Source organism: Oncorhynchus gorbuscha, linkage group LG19 (assembly GCF_021184085.1).
Source record: "Oncorhynchus gorbuscha isolate QuinsamMale2020 ecotype Even-year linkage group LG19, OgorEven_v1.0, whole genome shotgun sequence".
Taxonomy (NCBI): domain Eukaryota; kingdom Metazoa; phylum Chordata; class Actinopteri; order Salmoniformes; family Salmonidae; genus Oncorhynchus; species Oncorhynchus gorbuscha.
The window spans coordinates 74,607,840-74,630,151 of record NC_060191.1 but is presented as its reverse complement, the minus strand read 5'-3'; the positions used below and the strand labels follow the sequence as shown (position 1 = coordinate 74,630,151).

The following is a 22,312-nucleotide window of genomic DNA, read 5'->3' as shown; positions in this document are numbered from 1 at the left end:
GGTTTTCACTCCAACCCTCTTCCTGGAGATCTACTGTCCTCTAGGTTTTCACTCCAACCCTCTTCCTGGAGATCTACTGTCCTCTAGGTTTTCACTCCAACCCTCTTCCTGGAGATCTACTGTCCTCTAGGTTTTCACTCCAACCCTCTTCCTGGAGATCTACTGTCCTCTAGGTTTTCACTCCAACCCTCTTCCTGGAGATCTACTGTCCTCTAGGTTTTCACTCCAACCCTCTTCCTGGAGATCTACTGTCCTCTAGGTTTTCACTCCAACCCTCTTCCTGGAGATCTACTGTCCTCTAGGTTTTCACTCCAACCCTCTTCCTGGAGATCTACTGTCCTCTAGGTTTTCACTCCAACCCTCTTCCTGGAGATCTACTGTCCTGTAGGTTTTCACTCCAACCCTCTTCCTGGAGATCTACTGTCCTCTAGGTTTTCACTCCAACCCTCTTCCTGGAGATCTACTGTCCTGTAGGTTTTCACTCCAACCCTCTTCCTGGAGATCTACTGTCCTGTAGGTCTATAGCAGCAGACGAGTAGACGACAAATGCATGCTGGGCCGGGCGTCCCCTGAACTCATGAAGTGCGCTATACTGGCGCTAAATTGGAGCGGGTGAGAAGGTCTTTGGGGAAACTCGCTCCGCGCTGCAGGCGAGTTGGACAGGCTCTGCTCCAGCTCACATACTCTGGTCTGGGTCTAACCCGAAGTACGTATCTCAGAGCATCGTAGCACCATTAGGTGTGAAAACGTTTCTTACCCAGTTGCGGCCCACTTCTTGGAGGCAGGCCACTCGATTTAATCTCTGCGTTATATTGGCATGGAACATGTCACCCTCCCTAGGAGAGGGCGTGACCTCTACAATTTATTGTTAAAACGAGAGGCTGCCTGGATCTTAAACTTAAAGACCCTTGCTCTCTTCGGTCTCAACGTAGACTTTGATCTGAAGCCATTCTTGTGATTAGTGTGACTTTGCCATTGTAATTGTGTGTAAACTTGTATAGTCAAATTAATCTATGATCGTATGCTATCCATTTGTTTGTATGCCAGTTTAATATTTGATTATTAACCAATGATATTAGGCCACTCCTGGCCATGATTACAGACACCTGTGTCTTTTGACACTATATAAACGAGTCATCCCGCAATGTTTGTGATTACACCCTGAAGAAGACAGCTTGGCTGTCGAAACGTTGGTATTAAATTTTTGCATCTGAGCTCCAAGAGTGTACGGCTTTATTTTCAGGTTTCTACTCCGCTAGCCAGCACCTCGTCTTAATAGGTGTGCGTTTCTTTTTCCTACTGGGTCTAACCCTAACCAGGCCGTCGGACAGACAGATGTGGTTGTGAATCTAGGCTAGTGTCTCGTAAACCATTTTTTACAATTTGGTAACCGTTAGGATGTATTGTAAGTACAGTTTGTAGCTAGCTATAACTGCTTTCTGTTCTGCCCCTGTAGAGAGGTTTGAGACTGACCTGTCCAGTCTGCAGTCTCCACCCATAGAGACGGAGAGCCTCTTCCTCAACCCCCGATTCAGCATCTCTACACGTTTCCTGTCTCGTTTCCAGAGCCGACTCCGGTCAGTAACGCCTTGCCTCAGTCACCACCTCACCTTATGCCTCATTCACCACCTCACCTTATGCCTCATTCACCACCTCACCTTATGCCTCAGTCACCACCTCACCTTATGCCTCAGTCACCACCTCACCTTATGCCTCAGTCACCACCTCGCCTTATGCCTCAATCACCACCTCACCTTATGCCTCAGTCACCACCTCACCTTATGCCTCAGTCACCACCTCACCTTATGCCTCAGTCACCACCTCACCTTATGCCTCAGTCACCACCTCACCTTATGCCTCAGTCACCACCTCACCTTATGCCTCAGTCACCACCTCACCTTATGCCTCAATCACCACCTCACCTTATGCCTCAGTCACCACCTCACCTTATGCCGCATTCAAAACAACTGGGAAACCTGGGAATCTCCAACGTCGGTGCGTTCAAGACAACGAGGAACTCTGAGTAGTATTCCAGCTCGGAATTCAAAGTCGGTAACTCGGGCATCTTTCTAGAGCTCTGACTTTCCGACCTGATGACCTCATGATTTCACCTTTTTTTCCCCAAGAGTTCCCAGTTGTCTTGAAAGCACCATTTACCTTAGTCACTCACACCTTACCTCAATAACGCCTCGCCTCAGTCACACCTCCCCTGCCTCAGTCACACCTCCCCTGCCTCAGTCACACCTCCCCTGCCTCAGTCACACCTCCCCTGCCTCAGTCACACCTCCCCTGCCTCAGTCACACCTCCCCCTGCCTCAGTCACACCTCCCCCTGCCTCAGTCACACCTCCCCCTGCCTCAGTCACACCTCCCCCTGCCTCAGTCACACCTGCCTCAGTCACACCTGCCTCTGTCACACCTCCCCTGCCTCTGTCACACCTGCCTCTGTCACACCTCCCCTGCCTCTGTCACACCTCCCCTGCCTCTGTCACACCTCCCCTGCCTCTGTCACACCTCCCCCTGCCTCTGTCACACCTCCCCCTGCCTCTGTCACACCTGCCTCAGTCACACACCCCCCCCTGTATTGATGCAGTGTGCGGTTAGTATTCACATACATCACTGATGTGTGTCCAGGAGCATCACGATATACTGTATATTGATTCAATCATGCAATGTGTACTTGTTTAGTTTTAAAAACCTGTCCTAATTCTTATCTGTGGCGTGTTAGTGGTCCTGGTTCTGCCCTGCGTCCTGCTCCTCTCCCGCCCAGCATCACCGAGGAGCCCAGCAGCCACTCCTCTCCTGACCCGACCCCCAGCCTCAACACTACTCAGGTACTGGCCTGTTCCTCACTTATCTTGTCCGCTGATTCTTCCGCCCAACATGTGAGGAAGATCTGGTGGAACACGACGGCCTTCGTTAGGACACAGAGTTGGCAGGAGATTTCTCCCGGAGTATTACTCGGTTTTAAAAGGCCCAGTGCAGAATAATTCCTGTGTTTTTATATACGCTGCTCAACAAAATAAAGGGAACACTTAAACAACACAATGTAACTCCAAGTCAAACACACTTCTGTGAAGTCAAACTGTCCACTTAGGAAGCAACACTGATTGACAATAAATTTCACATGCTGTTGTGCAAATGGAATAGACAACAGGTGGAAATTATAGGCATTTAGCAAGACACCCCCAATAAAGGAGTGGTTCTGCAGGTGGTGACCAGACCACTTCTCAGTTCCTATGCTTCCTGGCTGATGTTTTGGTCACTTTTGAATGCTGGCGGTGCTTTCACTCTAGTGGTAGCATGAGACGAAGTGTACAACACGCACAAGTGGCTCAGGTAGTGCAGCTCATCCAGGATGGGACATCAATGTGAGCTGTGGCAAGAAGGTTTGCTGTGTCTGTCAGCGTAGTGTCCAGAGCATGGAGGCGCTACGAGGAGACAGGCCAGTACATCAGGACACGTGGAGGAGGCCGTAGGAGGGCAACAACCCAGCAGCAGGACCGCTACCTCCGCCTTTGTGCAAGGAGGAGTAGGAGGAGCACTGCCAGAGCCCTGCAAAATGACCTCCAGCAGGCCACAAATGTGCATGTGTCTGCTCAAACGGTCAGAAACAGACTCCATGAGGGTGGTCTGAGGGCCCGACGTCCACAGGTGGGGGTTGTGCTTACAGCCCAACACTGTGCAGGACGTTTGGCATTTGCCTGACTGCCATTAGGTACCGAGATGAGATCCTCAGACCCCTTGTGAGACCATATGCTGGTGTGGATGGCCCTGGGTTCCTCCTAATGCAAGACAATGCTAGACCTCATGTGGCTGGAGTGTGTCAGCAGTTCCTGCAAGAGGAAGGCATTGATGCTATGTACTGGCCCGCCCGTTCCCCAGACCTGAATCCAATTGAGCACATCTGGGACATCATGTCTCGCTCCATCCACCAACGCCACGTTGCACCACAGACTGTCCAGGAGTTGGCGGATGCGATAGTCCAGGTCTGGGAGGAGATCCCTCTGGAGACCATCCGCCACCTCATCAGGAGCATGCCCAGGCGTTGTAGGGAGGTCATACAGGCACGTGGAGGCCACACACACTGCTGAGCCTCATTTTGACTTGTTTTAAGGACATTACATCAAAGTTGGATCAGCCTGTAGTGTGGTTGTCCACAATTTTGAGTGTGACTCCAAATCCAGACCTCCATGGGTTGATACATTTGATTTCCATTGATAATGTTTGTGTGATTTTATTGTCAGCACATTCAACTATGTAAAGAAAAAAGTATTTAATAAGAATATTTAATTCATTCCGATCTAAGATGTGTTATTTTAGTGTTCCCTTTATTTTTTTGAGCAGTGTATATTTTCACAATGAAGTTGGAATAATTCTGTGAAATTGTGATAAATGGCCTTTTTCGTGTAAGAGCTGTTTGAAAAGACAGCCTGAAATTTCTTCCTGTTTTTGGTGGGATGGAGTTTTGGCCTGCCTGATGACATCACTAGGTGGTAAATGAGTTAGTAGACCAACCCAGAGTTCCAACCCAGAGTTCCAACCCAGAGTTCCAACCCAGAGTTCCAACCCAGAGTTCCAACCCAGAGTTCCAACCCAGAGTTCCAACCCAGAGTTCCAACCCAGAGTTCCAACCCAGAGTTCCAACCCAGAGTTCCAACCCAGAGTTCCAACCCAGAGTTCCAACCCAGAGTTCCAACCCAGAGTTCCAACCCAGAGTTCCAACCCAGAGTTCCAACCCAGAGTTCCAACCCAGAGTTCCAACCCAGAGTTCCAACCCAGAGTTCCAACCCAGAGTTCCAACCCAGAGTTCCAACCCAGAGTTCCAACCCAGAGTTCCAACCCAGAGTTCCAACCCAGAGTTCCAACCCAGAGTTCCAACCCAGAGTTCCAACCCAGAGTTCCAACCCAGAGTTCCAACCCAGAGTTCCAACCCAGAGTTCCAACCCAGAGTTCCAACCCAGAGTTCCAACCCAGAGTTCCAACCCAGAGTTCCAACCCAGAGTTCCAACCCAGAGTTCCAACCCAGAGTTCCAACCCAGAGTTCCAACCCAGAGTTCCAACCCAGAGTTCCAACCCAGAGTTCCAACCCAGAGTTCCAACCCAGAGTTCCAACCCAGAGTTCCAACCCAGAGTTCCAACCCAGAGTTCCAACCCAGAGTTCCAACCCAGAGTTCCAACCCAGAGTTCCAACCCAGAGTTCCAACCCAGAGTTCCAACCCAGAGTTCCAAACCTCTACTAATAACAGCTAGTTGTCCGATTTCCTCTCCCTACTTCCAGACAGTCCTAGACAAACTCTTTCTTCAGAAGTTGCTATTTGCTAAAAGCTATTTTTGTTTGTTTTTTGACTATTTTAATTTAAAAACAATCTTAGTAAGGTACTTGTTACCCATAAATTCTGACATTGAGATAAAAAAAAAACTGTTACATTGGACCTATAATTGTCTTAATCTACCAATCATTTCCCACAACACCTTCCCCCATGTGTCTTGTGCATCTGTTCTATCAGCCGGAAGTTTCAGCTAGAGACTCTTACTGGGAATATTTTCCCGCAAACGCGACACACATCGACCACAGATTTTAGGGGGGTAGTCTTTGTTCTTCTCGTGAAGCCATTCGTTAGTTAGCTATGTCCTTTGCTAGTTGGAAGGTAGGACCTATTGTATTCTTCTCCCTTTGAGGTTAGAGGGAATGTTTTTTGCTAGCACACCACAAGTTCCTACCCGAGTCCTGCCTCCATTTGGAGCCACGCCTCACCGTCGTGTGATTCGCTAAAATTAAATAATGACATACTTTACTCAGTGAGGTCATTCACAAATAATTCCATGGTCACTCCCACAAGACCAATTTTGAATGGTTGATTTTACCAGGCTTATAGCCACTGAGCGAGGTTAGTTCCTCACCAACACGCGGAATACAAGATACACATCAGGGGCCAGATCCTAACCTGAGATGCAAATCATGTAAAAGTTAATGAAAGTCACTGAAGATGTTTTTTTGTTTTGCTATCTACAGGCCAACTCCAAGCAGTTTGTCGTGAGCAGTACTACAGAATCTGTTCAAGAGGAGAGCCAGACCCCTGGTGAGTATTCAAATATAATATTTGCAAATGACCTGTCCTAAAGGCTATTTGTATGAACATTTTTAAATAACAAAACTATTTTCAAATTGTAATTAGGCCTAATAAATAGCATAACATGGCCGTCTACGAACACCAGGGCCGGCCGGTCATGGCTAGAGGGATCCAACTTTTGTCAAAATAACGTCAGATTTGACTTTTCGTAGCAGGTTAGGAGAATTAGGTTAACGTTAGGAAAAGGATTAGGGTCAGCTAAAACGCCTTCTAGCCATGACCGGGCCCGGGCCGCCCTGCTCCCCATTTCCGCTGCGGTACAGCACCAGAAATAAAATAAATTATCAAATACATTTTGGACAATCATATTCAATATGTAAATAAGCTAAATGAATTCAGTGTTTGTGCTTGTTTTACAGTGCTCCTGTGAAATAAGGCCTGCGTCAGGCATTCATGAAAGCACTTGTTTCCAAAGCTCATGATATTAATAAATGATATGTTTATTGTCATTTGAACTGTCGTATGATATACAGTTGAAGTCGGAAGTTTACATACACCTTGGCCAAATACATTTAAACTCCATTTTTCACAATTCCTGATATTTAATCCTAGTAGAAATTCAATTTTTAGGTCAGTTGGATCACCACTTTATTTTAAGAATGTGAAATGTCAGAATAATAGTAGAGAGAGAATGATTTATTTCAGCTTTTATTTCTTTCATCACATTCCCAGTGGGTCAGAAGTTTACATACACTCAATTAGTATTTGGTAGAATTGCCTTTAAATTGTTTATCTTGGGTCAAACATTTTGGGTAGCCTTCCACAAGCTTCCCACAATAAGTTGGGTGAATTCTGGCCCATTCCTCCTGACAGAGCTGGTCTAACTGAGTCAGGTTTGTAGGCCTCCTTGCTCACACACAATTCTTCAGTTCTGCCCACAAATGTTCTATAGGATTGAGGTCAGGGTTTTGTGATGGCCACTCCAATACATTAACTCTGTTGTCCTTAAGCCATTTTGCCACAACTTTGGAAGTATGCTTGGTGTCATTGGTCGCAAATGGGTCTTCCAAATGAACAAGTTTTAACTTCCTGACTGATGTAGGGTTAGGGTTTGACATGTTTCTTCAATATATCCACATAATTTTCCTGCCTCATGATGCCATCTATTTTGTGAAGTGAATAATTAGGATGAGGTCAGAGCTTTGTAATGGCCACTCCAATACAATACATTGACTTTGTTGTCCTTAAGCCATTTTGCCACAACTTTGGAAGTATGCTTGGGGTCATTGTCCATTTGGAAGACCCATTTGCGACCAAGCTTTAACTTCTTGACTGATGTCCTTGAGATGTTGCTTCAATTTATCCACATAATTTTCCTTCCTCATGATACCATCTATTTTGTGAAGTGCACCAGTCCTTCCTGCAGCAAAGCACCCCCACAACATGATGCTGCCACCCCAGTGCTTCACAGTTGAGATGGTGTTATTCGGCTTGCAATCCTCCCCCTTTTTTTCCTCCAAACATAACGATGGTCATTATGGCCAAACAGTTCTATTTTGTGTCATCAGACCAATGTCAATTAACCTATCAGAAGCTTCTAAAGCCATGACGTTACTGAATAATCTCAACTGAAGTCACCAATTGCTCATGACACACATCATTACTCTATCAATCCATTCCAAATGTTGATACTATACATGGTGGCAGGGTAGCCTAGTGGTTAGATTGTTGGACTCGTAACTGGAAGTTTGCAAGTTCAAATCCCGAGCTGACATGGTACAAATCTGTCGTTCTGCCCCTGAACAGGCAGTTAACCCACTGTTCCTAGGCAGTCATTGAAAATAAGAATTTGTTCTTAACTGACTTGTTAAATAAAGGTAAAAATTAAATTAAAAATGACACAAGGAATATGTTGATCTGGCCTAGGACAGCAGCAGAACGACTAGGACTGGGCCCGACGAACACAATCATTTGCCTCTAATTTACCTGTTTGTGCCGGTGGACCTTGGTCTGCTCAAAGTGAGCCACTGCTATTGGGAAGTTAAAACTGTCCAACTCCTTGGAGCAGCGCGATGCACATCAGCCTCGCTACTTTGTCCTCAAGAAGGAGGGATCTTGAGGCCGTCTTTCCTGTTTTGGAGAACGAATCTCCTCTGGGCTGTCTGGCTATAATTATGATGTAACATTATAATGGTATTTTTGCAATGGATTTTCTTTTTCTCCAGGACAATTTGGCCGGCAACAAGTTTATGTAACGGCTTTAAATGTTTTGAAACGACCAAAAGCCAGAATTTACTGGCTAAGAGAAACCCTGGTTGTGTTGGATGCTGTAGTGAGTGTGGGTATAAACCTGACATCTCTCGGGTCTGTTGGTTGCTAGAAGAATCATCCAGAACCATCCAGTGGGGTTAAGGTCTGATGTGGGCTTGTCTGTCTGTTTGCTGGTTGATGGTCTGTCTGTCTCGGTCTGCTAGTTGATGGTCTGTCTGCTGGCTGGTTGATTGTCTGTGTCTGTCTGTCTGCTGGTTGATGGTCTGTCTGTCTGCTGGTTGATGGTCTGTCTGTCTGCTGGTTGATGGTCTGTCTGTCTGCTGGTTGATGGTCTGTCTGTCTGCTGGTTGATGGTCTGTCTGTCTGCTGGTTGATGGTCTGTCTGTCTGCTGGTTGATGGTCTGTCTGTCTGCTGGTTGATGGTCTGTCTGTCTGCTGGTTGATGGTCTGTCTGTCTGCTGGTTGATGGTCTGTCTGTCTGCTGGTTGATGGTCTGTCTGTCTTGGTCTGCTGGTTGATGGTCTGTCTGTCTCGGTCTGCTAGTTGATGGTCTGTCTGTCTCGGTCTGCTAGTTGATGGTCTGTCTGTCTGCTGGTTGATGGTCTGTCTCGGTCTGCTGGTTGATGGTCTGTCTCGGTCTGCTGGTTGATGGTCTGTCTCGGTCTGCTAGTTGATGGTCTGTCTCGGTCTGCTAGTTGGTCTGTCTCGGTCTGCTGGTTGATGGTCTGTCTCTGTCTGCTGGTTGATGGTCTGTCTGTCTCTGTCTGCTGGTTGATGGTCTGTCTGTCTCTGTCTGCTGGTTGATGGTCTGTCTGTCTCTGTCTGCTGGTTGGTGGTCTGTCTGTCTGCTGGTTGGTGGTCTGTCTGTCTGCTGGTTGATGGTCTGTCTGTCTGCTGGTTGATGGTCTGTCTGTCTGCTGGTTGATGGTCTGTCTGTCTGCTGGTTGATGGTCTGTCTGTCTGCTGGTTGATGGTCTGTCTGTCTCGGTCTGCTGGTTGATGGTCTGTCTGTCTCGGTCTGCTAGTTGATTGTCTGTTTGTCTGCTGGTTGATGGTCTGTCTGTCTGCTGGTTGATGGTCTGTCTGTCTGTCTGCTGGTTGATGGTCTGTCTGTCTGCCCGCTTGTCTGTCTGTCTGCTGGTTGACTGTTGCTGTAACAATCCAGTGAGGGGTGCAGAGTGTCATCCAACGTCTTTAAAGAGGCGCTCCTCTTCGGTCCAGCAGACTCCCCAACCCCGCCATCCCCTACGCAGCCGCAAAACCATAGCTGTTCTACACTGGAGAGACACTCTGGGAGGTGTGTGTGTGTGTGGTCGATCCACCACAGCATTGATTGTGACTCACCTTGTGTCATGGGGATAGCTAGACTTGGTTCTCTGTATCCTTGTCCCCATCTCTCTCTGGGGTTCCACCGTCTGGGGGTTCCACCGTCTGGGTGTTCCACCGTCTGGGGTTCCACTGGTGCTGGCAGCCTGCTCTGATGTATAAATCAACACGGGGTGATAATCTGGTTTCTAGGATGTGAGACTTTATGTTACAGTAAACCAGCATTTCTCCCATCCTGGTCCTGGGGACCCAACGTACTACGTCGCCTAGGATCAGGATGGGAGAAACAGTGGAGCAAATAACCCTGAATGTTATTGACCTGCTGTCTTTCTGTTTCCGACCTGTCAGATGTGTCCGATAAAACCCTGAGGTCTCAGTCTAGTGGTCCGTCATCATCATCCGGCTCCACCCTCAAACCCTCCCAGCCCGGCCTGGACAAGGAGCCCCTGCCCCGGCTGCCTCGCCAGCGTTACATGGGCACCACCACCAGCTCCAGAGCCAAGAGGTCCCAGGGTGAGGGCCTGAACATCTCCCCGACTGAGGAGCACCCTGCTGGGGGGAAGATCATGGAGGCGAGCGCCTCATCCCTCCAGGACCTCCAGTACGTTACAGACCCGGAGTGCAAGGAGAATCTGCCGCCCCCTGTAGTCCCGCCCCCTGTAGTCCCGCCCCCTGTAGTCCAGCCCCAGTCCAGCCCCCTGTATCCCACACCACCACCCCTTCCTCAGTGGAGCCTCCTGCTCCTGCCAGCCAGCCTCCCTCCATCCCTCCTTCTCCTGCGGGGAACCACAGAGCCAGAGCAGCTCTCCACCTGGACCTGGCTGTGTCCTCTGACCCCCCCACCCTAACCTTCCCTCTGGCCTCCCACAAGTCCCAGAGGAGGTTTGGAGACTCGACCCGTCCGACCCGCCACGCCTTGGTCACCCCAACTGAGATGCGTTCTCTTGGGAAGGAGGCGAAGAGGTGCCTCCGTAACATGGAGGACAGCTTGGTGCCACGGGGAGGATTACCAGGGCTCCGCAGCAGCCCGGCCCCCACCTTGTCTCCGGCCCCCATCTCGTCTCCGGCCTCGGCCCCCCATCTGTGCCCAACCCTCCCTCAGGCCCAGCTCACTGAGAACCCCTCCCATCTGCCCCAGCTGCAGCAGGCTAGCGACAGTCCTGTCTCTGGTTCTGCCTGTTCCTTCCCTCTCCACGGTGACTCTGGTCTCCACGGTGACTCTGGTCTCCACGGTGACTCTGTAGAGGAACCCGTGAACCTTCAGATGTGTCACCAGGTGGCCAACGAGTTGAGGCACACCATGAGAAGAGCCGTCACATTCTACAACAAGGTCAGATTACAAACGTATTCAAAATGATATTCACTAGCTTTTCAAAGATTCACGTGTTATCAAGTTTTAACGAGCCTGGCCCAACATTTCATCAGACTTTATTCTTTCAAAGGGATACTGCTGATCTGAGATATTTCAGTCATTTCTCTACTTACCCGGAAAGTCAGAAATCATGGCTAGCATTTTTTTTATCTCTGCGTACAGTTTGGAGATTGAAGTTAGCATGGCGTTAGCTTAGCGCAAATACAGTTTGGAGATGGAAGTTAGCATGTCGTTAGCTTAGCGCAAATACAGTTTGGAGATGGAAGTTAGCATGTCGTTAGCTTAGCGCAAATGCAGTTTGGAGATTGAAGTTAGCATGGTGTTAGCTTAGCGCAAATACAGTTTGGAGATGGAAGTTAGCATGTCGTTAGCTTAGCGCAAATGCAGTTTGGAGATTGAAGTTAGCATGTCGTTAGCTTAGCGCAAATACAGTTTGGAGATGGAAGTTAGCATGTCGTTAGCTTAGCGCAAATGCAGTTTGGAGATTGAAGTTAGCATGTCGTTAGCTTAGCGCAAATGCAGTTTGGAGATTGAAGTTAGCATGTCGTTAGCTTAGCGCAAATGCAGTTTGGAGATTGAAGTTAGCATGTCGTTAGCTTAGCGCAAATACAGTTTGGAGATGGAAGTTAGCATGTCGTTAGCTTAGCGCAAATGCAGTTTGGAGATTGAAGTTAGCATGTCGTTAGCTTAGCGCAAATACAGTTTGGAGATGGAAGTTAGCATGTCGTTAGCTTAGCGCAAATGCAGTTTGGAGATTGAAGTTAGCATGTCGTTAGCTTAGCGCAAATGCAATTTGGAGATGGAAGTTAGCATGTCGTTAGCTTAGCGCAAATGCAGTTTGGAGATTGAAGTTAGCATGGTGTTAGCTTAGCGCAAATACAGTTTGGAGATGGAAGTTAGCATGTCGTTAGCTTAGCGCAAATGCAGTTTGGAGATTGAAGTTAGCATGTCGTTAGCTTAGCGCAAATGCAATTTGGAGAGTAGCATGACGTTAGCTTAGCGCAAATGCTTTTAGTATCCCGGTACAGTAGCCAGCTCCTCTCAAAAGCAGGGGCATAAACTGTCTAACTACTCAAACTGGGTGGTTGGTCATTTATAGTCTTACAAAGCTATACCTAGTAATCGATATTTTATAAAAAAAAATTGTTAATTTCACTGATAATCATAAGATAGCAGATTCTATCCGCTTCCTCATTCTATGCCCGTTCCGTTGTCACATAGAGTTCGCAACATATCTGTCCCATTATGGCGTCAGAGAACACGTACACCACCATTGAGACCGATACAACGTTGTCTGTCTCTCTCTGTTCTCTCACAGGTCTGCTGTATGACAGACAGCCCAGAGCAGCAGGGCCAGATGTCGGCCATTTTAAAAGAGGCCTTTTGTGTGGCGCATACGGAGCTGGCCTCTGTGTTTCCTTCGGGTCAGACGGCAGCAGCAGGTCACAGCGCCCCCTGTCCCCTGGAGGACTCTCCAGGTCGCCAGCTGAGAGACGACCGGACCGTGGCTCTATTAGAGAAATACTCTGAGATGCTGCTGTTCATTGCTGAGAAGAAGATGGACAGTAGCTAGTTGATGGGTTTGACTAGATGGGATGCCCCGCTAAATATCAGAAGTTACTTTTCGTAGCAGGTTAGGGGAATTAGGTTAAGGTTAGGAATAGTTATCCCTGGATGCGACTCGAATATGCACGTTTTAACAGACATGACCCTAGCTGATGGAGGATGAGACAAGACGTCCTTACGCGAAGCAAATATTAGCTAACCAGATGTGAGCAATTAGATGCTTTCACTTCTCACCAGACTGTTTTCAATAGCATCCTGTCTCTTCTCACCAGACTGTTTTCAATAGCATCCTGTCTCTTCTCACCAGACTGTTTTCAATAGCATCCTGACTCTTCTAACCAGACTGTTTTCAATAGCATCCTGTCCCTTCTAACCAGACTGTTTTCAATAGCATCCTGTCCCTTTTAACCAGACTGTTTTCAATAGCATCCTGTCCCTTTTAACCAACAGCACCTTTTTTAAACCTGACCGGACGACTGTCTCTGTATATTAGAATGTTTATTTAGATTTGTTTTAAACCCCCATACTTTCAGTGAAATGTTTAGCACCTCATTAGAGACTGACTGAAATAAGGCACTGGTAAACACATGCTTCACAATCTAGTTTAAAGTCTCCAAGTTGTTTAAAATCTTTTAGCTTTTGTCTTATTTTCCTATTTATTACTTTAATTGAAAAGCTCTTTGTTTTGTTTGTCTTTTTTGTGTGTTTCGGTCGCTGTTGTCATTCTTCGATTTATTTAGCTCTCACAAAAGCATCTCAAAGTAGAAGTGCTGATCTAGGATCAGTTTGTCATTTTAGATGCATTGTGGGGTTTTAATTTTTGTTTTGTTTGTTATGAATAGGATTACATTCGACAGATCCTAGATCAGCACTCCTTCTCTTGGATGCTTTGTGGCTACGAGCCCAGGTCCTTAACCCATTCTGTTTCTAACCTTGTAGCCATGGTAACGCTTTATTTTAAAACATGATCTATTTGAGCATCAAAGCAGTCAATGAGGAGTCATTCAGCCACAACCAAAGTGACCTGCTTTAATCAGTGTTTACATTTGAATCTCTTATTATTATTATGGTCTGTTTCTTATGACCTGTCCAGGTATTTGTGTACCAGGTTTAATGTTTTGCTAGTTGATACTGGGTTCTCTCTATCCCAGCAGTCAAGTCGAGTTCAGTATTAGTGTGATTTCTGCTTGCTGCCTATTGAGGTTGGAGCCAACAGACACTAGTGTTAAGGGCTCTATTATGTTAAAGCCTGTGGAATCAGATGGGTAGAGTAGTCTCATCGTCACCTGCAGTGTTTTGTACAGTTCCCCTGTGGTGTTTCACCTGTGTACTTCATGGTTTCTTGTGGAAATGTTCAAGTTCAATGTAAATTATTTGTAATATTTTTACCTTTCTGCTTTTGCATTCATACAAAATGTATATTTTACTAAGAATGTGTAATAAAGGTTTTTTTTTTTTTTTACATATTGCTTTGTGTGTTCTCCATACAACAACCAGACTAGCTTTAATGTGGAACCCACGGGGGGGGGAACTAGGAACAGATGAAGGTCTGGAGAATGTCTGTGGCAGAGGAACGCTCCCAACTTCTGCAGAGGAGGGCCCTGGACAACATCTGGAGTCAAAATTTAAAGAAGGAATTAGGGTGCCATCTTTGAAGAGAACTGCTGAACACCGGACCTACTGGAGGCAGTCTTGGGGGGGGGGGGGGCAGCATAGCCTAGTGGTTAGAGCGTGTGGTTAGAGCGTTGGACTAGTAACTGGAAGGTTGTGAGTTCAAACCCCCGAGCTGACAAGTTACAAATCTGTCGTTCTGCCCCTGAACAGGCAGTTAACCCACTGTTCCTAGGCCGTAACTTGCGTAGTTAAATAAAGGTTAAGTTAAAATTAAATTTAAAAATAATTCAATCTCCTTTGAAATCTAGGCCAATTGCTCATTCTCTTGATTCAGTCATGTACTTTTCTGTTGGTCCATATGTATAAATTATTTTAGAGTAGTGCCGCGTTGAGGTGCTATTCGGGAACTAGGAATCTCCGAATGTTCCGACTTGAGAACTGGTTGACTGCAGCATGTGAAGAACTACAACCAGTTAGCAATTCGGAAGTTTCCGAGTAGCAGGTGAACGTGGCATAGATAGTGGGGAGTTTGACAGTGGTCACACAAACAGATTTTAATTGGCATTGTACTTCAACACGGGCGTGTCCTGTCCTAACATGTTTTCAATGACGATAATGACGCTTCCAATCTGACTCAGGAAAATAATGGTAAGTCGCATCTGATTGGATAGGAAACTTGTTTTTCGCCGGACCGCCTGGCACTTCCATGTTGACAGCCGAGCCAGTCTCGGTAGAGATTTTATTGAAATGGAAAGTTAATAAATGTTCCTCTGATATACAATAGACTAAACTATTTGGCAATGCCGTTTAGTAACAGCCTAAATTGCCGTAGGACTAGTCTATCATGGCGGCACTAGGAGCGGAACGTGGCGAGGCGTCTAAAGTCGAAGAAAAGATAAACACCCAGAAGACGGACGACTCATGGAAACGTCATATCATCCGCCAACTCAAACATCGGGATAAGTATCAGAAGGCGATGTTTCAAGATGTCATACTGGCATGTATGTACAAGTTCTTTGCTGAAGGTCTTGTGTAAATATATATATGTATATATATATTGTAGTTTTCTTTCAGATGGCCTAAAAAAAGCTTAATTAAGCAAGATTCATTTTCCGATTCAAGGAAGTTCTAGAGATAATGCAATGCTGCAACAATAGATAGGTCGGTTTCATTTCAATAGGAGACAGATTTTCATGCGCGTACTATAGAATCCGATTTTTTTTTTTAAGTGAATTTTCCCACCAGTGTTGACACCAAATTAACTTTTTTTGCGGATAAAATCAGTGCGTGATGACGTAGGGCACACACAATGAAGGCCTACCTTTTTGCTTACGTTTTCATGTACCTATTAAAAATCTAAAATTTCCATCGCATTTTCAACTCTACGTTATAGTTTTGTCGCAAACTGTTGCGTTAAATAGTAAGTCTGCCTCCTCTGGTCTTGGTTCGTGGTCTCCAGCCCAACCGCTCACAGATACAGTGCTGGTAGGCTCGTCTACATTATGACATTATTATGGATAAAAGCGAGAATATTTGTCAAATGGCTGTCAAGCATCGTGTCACCAGGATATGACCCTCTATTTATTGGAAAGGAGCATCGAGATCACAGTGCACATTCACCATCCTGTGAAGTTCATCTATGTATTTAATATAGCCTATTAAACTGCATGGTTTCCTGAGTTGTAGTGGGACGACCACACATCATATGACTTCTGTTTGATGGGTTATTATATCAATATTTGCCCATAAGGAAGTTGCCATCGCAATTTCGTGCATTATTAAGTTTACCCACGCAAAAATATCCTACCATTTGGAACTACCAAATAATATATCAGCAGTTGTGAAACTACCATCAAAGCTGTCATGTTTCTTTTTATATGGGAAGACTTTACTTGCATAAAGACTGTGGATGGAAACCTGGTATAATGTAACAAAAATGAATGTATCTATAGGTTTCCATCCCATTGGCAACAGGTTTTCATGCGAATATGATTAAATCTGCATAAAAACAATATTTGCAATTTCTCACCAGAGATGTTTCCATCAAATTGACTTGTTGGTGGTAAAAGTGTGTGCATGATGATGTAGTGCACAGGGCGAAAAAATGATCGAATAAAAAACAAACAAATTAAATGTGTTTCCATCACATTTTCAACTGTACTGAAGGTTGTCACGCCCCCCCCCCTGCCTCCACTCTGTGTTCTATAATGGTGTTCTGTAATGGTGTTCTGTGTTCTGTAATGGTGTTCTGTGTTCTGTAATGGTGTTCTGTGTTCTGTAATGGTGTTCTGTGTTCTGTAATGGTGTTCTGTGTTCTGTAATGGTGTTCTGTGTTCTATAATGGTGTTCTGTGTTCTGTAATGGTGTTCTGTTTTCTATATTGGTGATGTCATCCTACAGATATTAATCTGCTGGAGAGGTCCAATCAGAGAGCCCTCATCACGAAAGGCATCCTGGGATCTGGTTCAAGGTCATTATTACACTAGAATAGTGATGTTGTCAATGTACTTACTTCTCAATGGACGTATTTAGCTTGTCTTAATGTGTAAGGCCAGGAGTTTCCCACCCCGGAAGAACTCTGCCTTATTGATGTGTGTGATAGAAACCTGTATGGAATATTTCCTGTGAGAGATAGTTTGTCCTGTTTGTTAAGTATCTGTGTGTTTTGTATGTGTTTGTATTAGGGATCCCCATTAGTTCCTGCCAAGGCAGCAGCTACTCTTCCTGGGCTTTATTTTGGATACCCATTAGTTCCTGCCAAGGCAGCAGCTACTCTTCCTGGGGTTTATTATGGATCCCCATTAGTTCCTGCCAAGGCAGCAGCTACTCTTCCTGGGGTTTATTATGGATCCCCATTAGTTCCTGCCAAGGCAGCAGCTACTCTTCCTGGGGTTTATTATGGATCCCCATTAGTTCCTGCCAAGGCAGCAGCTACTCTTCCTGGGGTTTATTATGGATCCCCATTAGTTCCTGCCAAGGCAGCAGCTACTCTTCCTGGGGTTTATTATGGATCCCCATTAGTTCCTGCCAAGGATCCCCATTAGTTCCTGCCAAGGCAGCAGCTACTCTTCCTGGGGTTTATTATGAATCCCCATTAGTTCCTGCCAAGGCAGCAGCTACTCTTCCTGTGGTTTATTATGGATCCCCATTAGTTCCTGCCAAGGCAGCTACTCTTCAAGGTGTCCAAACACATGTTAAAGCACTTACATAACTCATAAAACAAAGATAAAACAGTACATCATATAACATTTATTACACCACTACATATCTACAATACAACATGTATAATACCACCATACAATAATATTACAATGTATGTGTGTGTAGAGTCCGTGTTCTAGCGCGTGTGTGTGTGTGTGTGTGTGTGTGTGTGTGTGTGTGTGTGTGTGTGTGTGTGTGTGTGTGTGTGTGTGTGTGTGTGTGTGTGTGTGTGTGTGTGTGTGTGTGTGTGTGTGTGTGTCTTCACAGTCCCCACTGTTCCATAAGGTGTATTTTACCTGTTTTTTAAATCTGATTCTACTGCTGCATCAGTTACCTGATGTGGAATAGAGTTCCATGTAGTCATGGCTCTATGTAGTACTGTGGAATAGAGTTCCATGTAGTCATGGCTCTATGTAGTACTGTGGAATAGAGTTCCATGTAGTCATGGCTCTATGTAGTACTGTGGAATAAAGTTCCATGTAGTCATGGCTCTATGTAGTACTGTGGAATAGAGTTCCATGTAGTGATGGCTCTATGTAGTACTGTGGAATAGAGTTCCATGTAGTGATGGCTCTATGTAGTACTGTGGAATAGAGTTCCATGTAGTCATGGCTCTATGTAGTACTGTGGAATAGAGTTCCATGTAGTCATGGCTCTACGTAGTACTGTGGAATAGAGTTCCATGTAGTCATGGCTCTAGGTAGTACTGTGGAATAGAGTTCCATGTAGTCATGGCTCTAGGTAGTACTGTGGAATAGAGTTCCATGTAGTCATGGCTCTACGTAGTACTGTGGAATAGAGTTCCATGTAGTCATGGCTCTAGGTAGTACTGTGGAATAGAGTTCCATGTAGTCATGGCTCTATGTAGTACTGTGGAATAGAGTTCCATGTAGTCATGGCTCTATGTAGTACTGTGGAATAGAGTTCCATGTAGTCATGGCTCTATGTAGTACTGTGGAATAGAGTTCCATGTAGTCATGGCTCTATGTAGTACTGTGGAATAGAGTTCCATGTAGTCATGGCTCTATGTAGTACTGTGGAATAGAGTTCCATGTAGTCATGGCTCTATGTAGTACTGTGGAATAGAGTTCCATGTAGTCATGGCTCTATGTAGTACTTTGGAATAGAGTTCCATGTAGTCATGGCTCTATGTAGTACTGTGGAATAGAGTTCCATGTAGTGATGGCTCTATGTAGTACTGTGGAATAGAGTTCCATGTAGTCATGGCTCTATGTAGTACTGTGGAATAGAGTTCCATGTAGTCATGGCTCTATGTAGTACTGTGGAATAGAGTTCCATGTAGTCATGGCTCTATGTAGTACTGTGGAATAGAGTTCCATGTAGTCATGGCTCTATGTAGTACTGTGGAACAGAGTTCCATGTAGTCATGGCTCTATGTAGTACTGTGGAACAGAGTTCCATGTAGTCATGGCTCTATGTAGTACTGTGGAATAGAGTTCCATGTAGTCATGGCTCTATGTAGTACTGTGGAATAGAGTTCCATGTAGTCATGGCTCTATGTAGTACTGTGGAATAGAGTTCCATGTAGTCATGGCTCTATGTAGTACTGTGGAATAGAGTTCCATGTAGTCATGGCTCTATGTAGTACTTTGGAATAGAGTTCCATGTAGTCATGGCTCTATGTAGTACTGTGGAATAGAGTTCCATGTAGTGATGGCTCTATGTAGTACTGTGGAATAGAGTTCCATGTAGTCATGGCTCTATGTAGTACTGTGGAATAGAGTTCCATGTAGTCATGGCTCTATGTAGTACTGTGGAATAGAGTTCCATGTAGTCATGGCTCTATGTAGTACTGTGGAATAGAGTTCCATGTAGTCATGGCTCTATGTAGTACTGTGGAACAGAGTTCCATGTAGTCATGGCTCTATGTAGTACTGTGGAATAGAGTTCCATGTAGTCATGGCTCTATGTAGTACTGTGGAATAGAGTTCCATGTAGTCATGGCTCTATGTAGTACTGTGGAATAGAGTTCCATGTAGTCATGGCTCTATGTAGTACTGTGGAATAGAGTTCCATGTAGTCATGGCTCTATGTGGTACTGTGGAATAGAGTTCCATGTAGTCATGGCTCTATGTAGTACTGTGGAATAGAGTTCCATGTAGTCATGGCTCTATGTAGTACTGTGGAATAGAGTTCCATGTAGTCATGGCTCTATGTAGTACTGTGGAATAGAGTTCCATGTAGTCATGGCTCTATGTAGTACTGTGGAATAGAGTTCCATGTAGTCATGGCTCTATGTAGTACTGTGCGCCTCCCATAGTCTGTTCTGGACTTGGGGACTGAAGAGACCTCTGGTGGCATGTATTGTGGGGTATGTATGGGTGGACGAGCTGTGTCAACATTTCTTACAAAAACAAGTAGCGATGAAGTCAATCTCTCTTCCACTTTGAGTCAGGAGAGATTGACGTGCATATTATTAATGTTAGGGCTCCGTGTACTTTTAAGAGCCAGCCGTGTTGCCCTGTTCTGAGCCAATTGCTATTTTCATAAGTCATTATTTGTGGCACCTGACCACATGACTGAACAGTAGCCCAGGTGAGACTGACCAGTAGCCCAGGTGAGACTGAACAGTAGCCCAGGTGAGACTGAACAGTAGCCCAGGTGAGACTGAACAGTAACCCAGGTGAGACTGAACAGTAGCCCAGGTGAGACTGAACAGTAGCCCAGGTGAGACTGAACAGTAGCCCAGGTGAGACTGAACAGTAGCCCAGGTGAGACTGAACAATAGTCCAGGTGCGATTGAACAGTAGTCCAGGTGCGACTGAACAGTAGCCCAGGTGAGACTGAACAGTAGCCCAGGTGAGACTGAACAGTAGCCCAGGTGAGACTGAACAGTAGCCCAGGTGCGACTGAACAGTAGCCCAGGTGAGACTGAACAGTAGCCCAGGTGCGACTGAACAGTAGCCCAGGTGAGACTGAACAGTAGCCCAGGTGAGACTGAACAGTAGCCCAGGTGAGACTGAACAGTAGCCCAGGTGAGACTGAACAGTAGCCCAGGTGAGACTGAACAGTAGCCCAGGTGCGACTGAACAGTAGCCCAGGTGAGACTGAACAGTAGCCCAGGTGCGACTGAACAGTAGCCCAGGTGAGACTGAACAGTAGCCCAGGTGAGACTGAACAGTAGCCCAGGTGAGACTGAACAGTAGCCCAGGTGAGACTGAACAGTAGCCCAGGTGAGACTGAACAGTAGCCCAGGTGAGACTGAACAGTAGCCCAGGTGAGACTGAACAGTAGCCCAGGTGCGACCGTGGGTTTCCTGTCTCGAGACCCTAACCCGTCAACGTGTCTTTGACCTCAACAGGTACCCTGCCTCCTCCAAAGACTCCTTGCCGTCTCTGATTTCCAAGAATGACGATCTGAAGAAAACAACTGGGGAGGTAGGAAACGGGAAGTACCCGTGTTGATGATTTATGACTGAGATACAGGCAGGGACTCTGATTGGACGTTAATGCTGTCGACAACACTTTCAGTTGTTGACACTTATGCCAAATCATTCAGAGAGCAGCAGTGTTGAAAATCTCCTTGCTGGCAACATCGCCTTATATTGGCAGTATTTCCATAAGGCATAGTCTCCACCAATCTGTCATAAAGCGTGGCATATGTGTTGTGTTTGGATACTGTCTGTCAGTGATACCCAGAAAGAGACGAAACCAGGAAGCAGACATCCTGTCTTGTCCTGTGAATGGTGTGCTCATTATTCTACTGTAAAAGGAAACATCAGTTTGTTCCTCATCTGTCTTTTATATCTACTGCATAGAGATACAATATCTTACAATACAATGCCAGATAACTGTGTATTTCTACTGTGAGTCTTTAGTTGACAGACTCTACTGTCAGTCTTTACTTTGTCTCTAGTTGACAGACTTTACTGTGAGTCTTTACTTTGTCTCAAGTTGACAGACTACTGTGACTCTACTGTGTCTCTAGTTGACAGACTTTACTGTGTCTCTAGTTGACAGACTCTACTGTGTGTCTCTAGTTGACAGACTCTACTGTGTGTCTGTAGTTGACACTCTACTGTGAGTCTCTAGTTGACAGACTACTGTGTCTGTAGTTGAGACTCTACTGTGTGTCTGTAGTTGACAGACTCTACTGTGTGTCTGTAGTTGACAGACTCTACTGTGAGTCTCTAGTTGACAGACTCTACTGTGTGTCTGTAGTTGACAGACTCTACTGTGTGTCTCTAGTTGACAGACTCTACTGTGTGTCTGTAGTTGACAGACTCTACTGTGTGTCTGTAGTTGACAGACTCTACTGTGTGTCTGTAGTTGACAGACTCTACTGTGTGTCTGTAGTTGACAGACTCTACTGTGTGTCTCTAGTTGACAGACTCTACTGTGTGTCTCTAGTTGACAGACTCTACTGTGTGTCTCTAGTTGACAGACTCTACTGTGTGTCTCTAGTTGACAGACTCTACTGTGTTTTTTAGCTGGCCTACCAGGTATTGGAGCTCCAGCAGGAGATTAAGATCAAAGACTCCGTACTGGAAGAGCAACATGCCAGGTGAGACTGTAGAACAACAAGCCAGGTGAGACTGATTCCGTAGAACAACATGCCAGGCGGGACTGCAGAACAACAACATGCCAGGTAAGACTGATTCTGTAGAACAACATGCCAGGCGAGACTGCAGAACAACAACATGCCAGGTAAGACTGATTCTGTAGAACAACATGCCAGGTGAGACTGTAGAATAACTTGCCAGGTGAGACTGATTCTATAGAACAACACGCCAGGTAAGACTGTAGAACAACATGCCAGGTAGGACTGTAGAACAACATGCCAGGTGAGACTGATTCTGTAGAACAACATGCCAGGTGAGACTGATTCTGTAGAACAACATGCCAGGTAGGACTGTAGAACAACATGCC

At 45.8% G+C, this 22,312-nt stretch overlaps 3 protein-coding genes across 4 annotated transcripts in view; all 3 read left to right on the top strand.

The window, feature by feature from the left end:
- Nucleotides 1–10,571, top strand: part of wdr62 (WD repeat domain 62) — a 62,259-nt gene extending 51,688 nt beyond the window's left edge. Inside the window, exons 26-31 of one of the 2 annotated variants that reach the window (XM_046316539.1) lie at nucleotides 1,457–1,577; nucleotides 2,728–2,833; nucleotides 6,016–6,082; nucleotides 9,510–9,641; nucleotides 10,019–10,403; nucleotides 10,437–10,571. In XM_046316539.1, coding sequence (XP_046172495.1) covers nucleotides 1,457–1,577; nucleotides 2,728–2,833; nucleotides 6,016–6,082; nucleotides 9,510–9,641; nucleotides 10,019–10,403; nucleotides 10,437–10,518 — 893 coding nt within the window. In that variant the 3' untranslated portion in view covers nucleotides 10,519–10,571. The remainder of the gene's footprint in view (nucleotides 1–1,456; nucleotides 1,578–2,727; nucleotides 2,834–6,015; nucleotides 6,083–9,509; nucleotides 9,642–10,018; nucleotides 10,404–10,436) is intronic. The other variant, XM_046316540.1, reaches the window with a different exon arrangement.
- On the top strand, nucleotides 10,467–14,067 carry LOC124006505. Its single transcript, XM_046316564.1, has 2 exons — nucleotides 10,467–11,000; nucleotides 12,361–14,067. The coding sequence occupies exons 1-2, from the start codon at nucleotides 10,605–10,607 to the stop codon at nucleotides 12,613–12,615; spliced, it is 651 nt and encodes a 216-aa protein (XP_046172520.1). The 5' UTR covers nucleotides 10,467–10,604; the 3' UTR covers nucleotides 12,616–14,067.
- An 854-nt stretch (nucleotides 14,068–14,921) lies between these two features.
- Nucleotides 14,922–22,312, top strand: part of LOC124004975 (protein Atg16l2-like) — a 55,432-nt gene continuing 48,041 nt past the window's right edge. Inside the window, exons 1-4 of the mRNA XM_046313777.1 lie at nucleotides 14,922–15,223; nucleotides 16,623–16,692; nucleotides 20,746–20,821; nucleotides 21,874–21,947. Coding sequence (XP_046169733.1) covers nucleotides 15,067–15,223; nucleotides 16,623–16,692; nucleotides 20,746–20,821; nucleotides 21,874–21,947 — 377 coding nt within the window. The 5' untranslated portion in view covers nucleotides 14,922–15,066. The remainder of the gene's footprint in view (nucleotides 15,224–16,622; nucleotides 16,693–20,745; nucleotides 20,822–21,873; nucleotides 21,948–22,312) is intronic.